A 7,797-nucleotide genomic window follows, 5' to 3' on the forward strand; every position below is an offset into this window, starting at 1 on the left:
CTTCGTCACCTCCGTGGGTCTCGTCAATTAGCGCCATCTCCGAGTTCTAATAAACTTCGTTTTTTGACCCCTCCCAGTCCGCGCATCTCCTCTCCTCTCTTGCAGAAATGAACTCGTCTCACTTGACGAAGTACGCATGCGTCGCCGACAGCTGAGAGTCTTTCGAGGCAGGAGTTGGAGCGATTGCTGCCCAATAGGATGGCCGAATTGCACATTTCTTCAGCCGACATCTTTCTGTTCTCAAGAGTTTACAGGCAGCAGTTACCCAAGTTTTCAACATGACAGCCCGCACCAACTCCTGTCGAAAGAGGTAAAAACGCAGCACCTTCTGACGTGACCTCTGACCCTCTTCTTAGGCAAAAATTTCGGCATTAAAAAAAAAAGTTAGTAATACGTCGTCAAGTGTTTTGGTGTTTTGTGTGTGTGTCGAGTTTCTTTCGCTGTAACCTGTCATGAACAGCGCGGCAGTGATCGGGCGCCAACTGCGTCAGCAGAATACCGGTCGAGCATCAGGTCCTGCGGCAGCGTTGGGGAAAGGTCGACCTCGAGCGGGGTCACACCAGCCGATTTCGACGCACCAGAATCTGTCGAAGAAAGATCAGGATAAAGACAAGGAAAAGGAAAGCACCTTACAGAGCGTGCGGAACAAGTTCACGCGACAATGCTTGTGGGCCGCATGCAAAGCTCTCAGTGGGGGGATGGTTCTACTACTCATAGGGACGGCGATGTCCGTAGTGGGGTTTTACGCCGGAACATTGTCTACGGAACATGTACAAGAAGGCAATCGCACCATCGAAGTGGTCGACGAGGATCGCCAGTACCATCTGCACAATCTCACTTACGTGGGTCCGGTAATCATGGGTCTGGGGGGCTTTGTGATCGTCGCTGCGTGCGTCATGACCTTTGAGGGTCATGACACTGGAGCAAAGGTAGTGCCAATGAAAGACCACCGCAAGTCTGAAGGGATCATGATGGCTGATCACCTGTTGGACGAGAAGATCAAGGAGAAGCTGAACGGACCCTCGACCAGTGGGCCATACCTGTGCGTTCCGCAAATGATGACCCCCGAGCTAGTGAGAAACTCTATTGCTCCTATAACGCAGGATAAAGGGGGTGGAACGTTCATGGAACCGCAGGTGCTACAGGTGGTCATCCCGAACGGACCCAGTAAGGAATACAAGCCCAGTTTGCCAATTCCCCCAAAAAAATCTCCGCCACCCCCGAGACCAAAAAAGCCCATAAGCCCACAGTTTGACGAATTCATGCCGTCCCCTCAGGATATCGAGATTTCGGATCCGGATGGTTGTGATGACACCCCCAGACGTTCTTCCCTCGCCTCAATGGACATGGAGGTCTATCTCACAAACTGCCCCATCACGGTCAGGGTTCAGGTGGAACCCCGTCACCTGGCTTCAATGGAAAGCGATGGACTCTCCGACAGTGACATTTCGGACCCAGGAGAGCTGGCCAGAGCAGTGCGTCAGTTTGTTGGGGACAGGGACTTGGATGAGACGGAACAAGAAATGCCGCTATTAGGCCGGTGTAGTCCGGTGTTCGGACCCGATATGAGGAGGGAGACGGCAGTCCCCCTACTGAAAAGAGACAGTAGCAGAAGGTTCCCTCTAATGAGACAAGGGGCCCTCGATGGCGGAAGGGGCCTGGACGGACAGACAGAAGCAATGTTTACGTAGTGTTCATGAGGCGTGTTGTGTGGGGTGGTTACTGGGTCTGACCTAGGATGCCGCAAGAGTGTGCGAGAAAATTGGATACCTGTCGGACAATCTGAGGATTCCGCAACCCTTTTTCTCAGATGTAACCCGTGTGTTCGTCTCTCTCCCCCTCATCTTTAAATATCACGTGACACTGAAGTGGTCGCTCCGACTGGATTACCCTCTCAAAGGTGAGTCGTCACCATTAGTATGATTGCAAAAAAAAAAAAAAATTATTTAATTCGATGTATCTCCTTACAAAGAATCCCTTTTTTATCGATTTGGCGACATTGATTTTTCTGCAGATTTAATGCGAGTGCTTCAAACTGTTCAGAATGTCCTATGTGAACATTAAAGTGCTTTATCCTTGTATGATCCGGTTGCCTTTTAAGTTACTAAATAGTGGGTTTGATGTAGTATCAAATGCTGTGGCTCATTTCAAGGTTCGTGTAGTAAGCAGATTAGGAATTAATGTTCGAGGGAATGGCTTATAATATTTTCTATTATTTTGCAATACAATATCGTGGTTCCATTAAGAATGAAATCTTATAATATTAACTTATAATATTAACATCAGTAACCACAGGTTCTTGAAAAGCATTATTAATAACTTGATCAAGAGGATTCTTGATCACATGATTAATCAGATGCAGTTGCAAATTCCGTGAAATGTTATCCAAAGAATTTTCATAAATTGTAAACTCTTTAAATATATTTTTTTATTATAAGGGAGAAGACTTAAGTTCGGATGAATAAATTTTTCTTCATCTGTTAATGAAAATTCAGGATAAAGAAACACAGCATTCTAAGTGATGCTGTGTTTCTTTATCTTGAATTTGAGCATAGATTTGAGATGTAATCTAAAAATCCTTTCTGGGGATGCACGTAAGATTTATTTGTTGGAGTAGTTGTGTCTTATGATCTAAACAGAATGCTAATAGAAAAACCAAGCCTATAAAATAAATACTTTTTTGTCCAGAAGTTAAATGAGTGAATGAAAATCCTGATTTTCAGAAACCATCTTCCATATTTTTATTATATTCGGAGAGGATTTAAAAAACCATGAAAAAATCCCATATAAACCAATGATCGAACAAATGCGACCGGAAACAACCTCGTTAGACTGCGTTGTGCTAGTACTTGTGGAACCATATGCTGAAATACCTGATGATATTTTACCACATTGAAGAGCACAATTGTCATTGATGGATTACCGGTTTGATGATGAGGATTACATTTATTATTGACCTTCTACTTTATTGTCTATAACATGCTATCATATTTTTACCGTATGCACTAGCTGGTTCATAATACACGACTCGTTCTGTACAGTGCTATTGCGTGCGTGTAGTTATATTATAGGGATGCCAGGGTGGGATCTCTTTTTCCATATACCTACCATTTAATAATTAAAGAGATATTATTTTTTGAGTTTCCAAAAAAACAGGATCTAAGATACTCTTGAACTTTATTCAGAAATTCTGATCTCCAGTTGTTAACTATAAGAAAGGTGAATAATTAATCTGAATTCTTGAGAAATGTCTTTAGTTTCGCTGGTCTTAAGTATAAATCATCCCACAAGTATCTTCATTACGCCCATAAGACCACACCCAAAGCTATTGGGTTGTATTTCCATGCGTAATCACTAAGAATGCGTATAGCTGTTTTGTACATTGGTAGTGATAAATAATTATTGGTTTAAGGAGGAAGGATATTCCTCATCAAGTGGTTACCAATTAGGGTTTTGAAACCACACCTAATTGCCGTATTTGTGCTAATCTGAATTTAGTTTGCTAGTTTACATAGACAAAAGATGAACAATATATGAAAGATGACGAAAGATGAACAAAATAATTGGTTAGTTCTTAAGTAAAATCAACTCTGTATGGAAAATCACTTTTCATGTATCACTAAAATTAGATTTTTGTCTTCTTCCTAATGAACTCATAAAGAAGTTCTGCATACATATGAAACATATGCATACAGTCTATCCACTTGAAAGATATAATTGTAATCATAGCACCATATAGATTCTTTGTTTTTACTGGTATTAACTTTTCACTCCGAAAAATCTGATGTACTTTTAACGAAATGTTTTCGGTTCTTTGTGTATCCATTTATCAGTCCATAAAGCCCTGCGAAAAACAAAGATGTCTGGTTGAATTTTCTCCTTAATTGAAGAATAAAGTGTTCCTTAATTTTCTTTTTTTCTGATGGTGTAACTTGAGTGAGGGTTTCTTCTTTAGTTACTACGCAAATTGTGCTTTGAGAGAGAGAGAGAGAGAGAGAGAGAGAGAGAGAGAGTGATTCATTGAATTCGTCGAGCTTTGTGTGTGTATTTTGGATAAATCTTAATTGTGCCTTCAATAGAACCGATAGGAAATAGCGTCCCTGATTTTGCAATTTTGTATGAAGACGTATTAGTAATGATCTTAGGTGTGCGAGTAAATAAAATTTTAATCAAAATCTCAGCGTCTTTAATTAAAGGGAAACACAAAACTGGGATACTACAAGCTATTTGATATTGATTCATTCTCCATTAAAGTTGACAATGGAAGTTCATTTTAGCTAGTTACACGTAATGAAGCCAGACTGGATTCTTCATGTTCCGGTATAAAGTTACCTGTAATGAAAAATATTCTTCCACAATTCATCTTTAAAAAGATTAAAGAAATTCAAATTTGTATTTTTAGTGCATGGTAATGAATATCAGAATAGATTCGTATTAAGATTACATCAAATTCAATCTATATATTTCATTTTGTCGCATATGAAGGAACGTACGATTATGAAGGTAAAAGAAACATAGAAATACAAAACTTTCGCGTTTTTTTTTTCTGTTGGTAACCATAGACATTTCTAGTTGTACAAATATTTTTTCACACATTTCGAAGCATGCAATATGCGTCGACGTGTTGGTTGTTGTTGCTGAGAAAAGGAGTGCTTCTAAAATTATTAGTCAAATTAAAGGACTAAGCTTGACTCAGCAGTTTAATTAGTCAAATATACGTCGTTACCGAGGAGTCTGCAGGTTCGATTTCCTTATACTGAGCTATTATTTAAAAAGATAGATTACACATCGTTTATTGAACATTATTAATAACAATAATAATAATAATAATTACAATATGAAAGGCAATAAAAATTAATAACAATAATAATTATAATTACAACATTAATAACAATAATAATATATTGACAATGCTTAATGCTAGCAACCCAGCAATACTGCTCTGTTGTGCAGGGAAGCAACTTTCCAGGAAACTATCAAAGATGTTTTACCTAAATAAATAAATTAGTGTATTTAAATTCAGAATTACCCAACATCCCCGTTTCATATTAATGAAAGAACCTGCTAGTGAGTGATGAAGACAAAGATTTGAAAAACAGAATCAAACACAATTGTTATTATTGGCAAAGAAGGTAGTGAAAGTGGACTCAAACTTTTCCTATTTTTTTATAAAACTAAATCAACTTTGCTCCAAATATTCTATTACCGCAGATAACTTAACAATTTTCCCAAGTAAATCCCCCCCCCTCGTACACCTTAATGATTTATTTGCATCCTCCTCCTCCTAGAGCTTCCTCCCAACTTTAATAACATGAAACTAATTTCACTTTAATACCCTGAATTTCCGTGTTCGTCGCGTCATCAAATTCATTATTTTATGATTTAAAATAACGGCCAAAACGGAAATTGAAAGCCAGCATCTCTGCTAGTTTTCGACACGAAAATGATCAAATACTTAATCAGCTCAACTGCACCCAACTCAGCCAAGTATGAAATTGTTTATGACTGAATGAATAAGCTTCTAAAAGGATGAAATTGTGAAGTGCTTCAATAGTTCATTTTTCATATCTCTCCTGGCCCGAGTACTTTTCAAATAATTATTCTCCTTTCTTAAATTGACAGGCATATTCATCGAACAGCTCAAATCTAATTCTGTGCTTTTCTTTGTATTCAATAAATGTCAGTTGCAAGAAGCCTTTGAAGTTTCAAATAGAAAAAAAAATGCTGTTTTAAGCAGTCGATACTGATTTATACATCCTCTTTTTTTCTAAAAGATGTTTGGGTATTTTTATCTATTCGCTTTTTTTCGTGAAATGTTCAGTTACAGTTTTCTATTATTATTATTATTATTACATAACACCTCCAGGGAGTCCAATGACTCATCGAGGGAGGGCACCTGCTCTACAGCTCTCCGTCTCCACCACTCCACTAACCACAACTGCCTACATCATCTACACCAGCGCCATCTACCGCCGACCATTACTATTTTCACAAACAATCACAAACATCCATGTCCATGATGGGATTTGAGCCCCGGCCTTTTGGCTGGACAGCGGATACGCTAACCACTCGGCCAACCAGATATATTTATCTGACCCTTTTCTAAATATAACATTTATGGATACACATGGTAGAATGTCCACTTCATAATGAGTTCTACTAAGTTCTCCTAGATAGTATCACATGCACGCACTACTAAACTATTCAACACACACACACACACACACACAAAATCCTTTAACAGCAACTTTAATTTTAGTAATATTAAAGGTCTTTGTTAGGATTATCTGGGTAGGTGCGATTGTATGAACTGTCTGTTCTATTTGTTCTTCAGTTTCTCCAAATTTTAGATTTCTCAAAATCTCAAGAAACAGAACATCAACTCTAGAAGCCTGTTATTTGTGTTAGGCTGGAAGAATGACAGATGCATTGGGTCACGTTGTCTGAATTACTGGTTAGAATTTCGGCCAGGACAGTTAAGGGATATAAGGCAAGCATATTATGTTTATCTGTCTTGTGAGATTAAAACAAATTCTAGTTTCCTCCATATGAGATGGAATAGCTCACCTTAAGCGGAAAAGTCTAATTAAAGCTCCTTTTTCCTTGATCCTGTTCTTTTCAGCGGAAGTGTAAATCTCGCAACTTTCTCGAATAGCTAACGAGAGTGTTCGTGAAAAGATTCGTATATGCCAATATTCAAATTAAAGTCGAGTAGGAGGATAGGATGGGTGAATTTCGAAAATGGAAGCTTAGTCACTGAACTGGGCATAGCAATCCGAGTTGCATTCTATGTTTTTATTATTTCAGAAGCTCTGTGATAGATATTATACTTGCTTTTGGTGTGAATAGTGTTCATTTGATTATTTCATCGCCATCACCAAGAAAATTATTCTTGGACCAGATATCTGAATAACTGGTGTTCTGTGAGGTATTTTTATGTTATGCGAAAAATATTCTTTAACAAAAATATGTGCCACCTTATAGAAGTCTTATTTTTCTCTGTGATAAGCATGAAGTTCCTGAATCTGTTATAATGATGTACCAAACAGAGAACATTAGTTGGGGTTATTAATTATATGAAGAGCCAAAGGCTTCAATTCGGCGACATAATCTTATTTAAGTTAAGGGATATTGCATCCCATATTGTTTCTTAGCCGAATAAGAAACTCAAAGAGTTTCATGCCGAATATAGTAAATATATAAAGTTCGGCGAGTCCAAGCGTAAGCAAATACCTGGATAGTGTTGCAACTGACCCTTTAGTGCAACACTGAGGCAACTCATGGTAAGGGTGGAGCAAGCTCCGATCACTACTCTTGATATTTCCCCATAATGTGAAACCCAAATTTACCCCATAATGAAACCAACCCTTATGTCGCCGAATTGAAGCCTTTGGCTCTTCATATAATAATTTATTAGGACGTCTTCTTGGCAATTCTCATAGTAGGGTATATGTAAGTTCTGTTTGCTACAAACTTGGTATTTCTAGGTCTTCCTACTCACTGATGAGACCTCAATAAAGATTGAAACCGGTCTGGGTAGTGACCTTCTCTCACTCATAATGCAGAACAGTAATACAGCTCCTAGGAGCTGGGTTTCACATTATGGGGAAATATTAAGAGTAGTGATCGGAGCTTGCTCCACTTTTACCATGAGTTGCCTCAGTGTTGCACTCCCTAAAGGGTCAGTTGTAACACTATCCAAGTATTCGCTTACGCTTGGACTCGCCGAACTTTATATATTTACTATATTCGGCATGAAACTCTTTTAGTTGGGGTGATATGAACGCACTATCTTTT

The 7,797-nt window shown here is 38.6% G+C and overlaps 1 protein-coding gene across 1 annotated transcript; it reads left to right on the top strand.

The window, feature by feature from the left end:
* Positions 1 to 452: 452 nt before the first annotated feature.
* LOC150095250 (uncharacterized) lies at positions 453 to 1,691 on the top strand. Its single transcript, XM_090410631.1, has one exon. It carries the CDS (start codon positions 453 to 455, stop codon positions 1,689 to 1,691), a length of 1,239 nt encoding a protein of 412 aa, XP_090266757.1.
* Positions 1,692 to 7,797: the final 6,106 nt, after the last annotated feature.

The sequence above is a fragment of the Typopeltis vanoorti genome, chromosome 20, assembly GCF_054136105.1.
Source record: "Typopeltis vanoorti isolate ZY-2024b chromosome 20, IOZ_Tvanoo_1.0, whole genome shotgun sequence".
Taxonomy (NCBI): domain Eukaryota; kingdom Metazoa; phylum Arthropoda; class Arachnida; order Uropygi; family Thelyphonidae; genus Typopeltis; species Typopeltis vanoorti.

Bases quoted from the DNA above. Each gene is read 5' to 3' on its own strand.
- LOC150095250 (XM_090410631.1), top strand. From the start codon at position 453: ATGAACAGCGCGGCAGTGATCGGGCGCCAACTGCGTCAGCAGAATACC.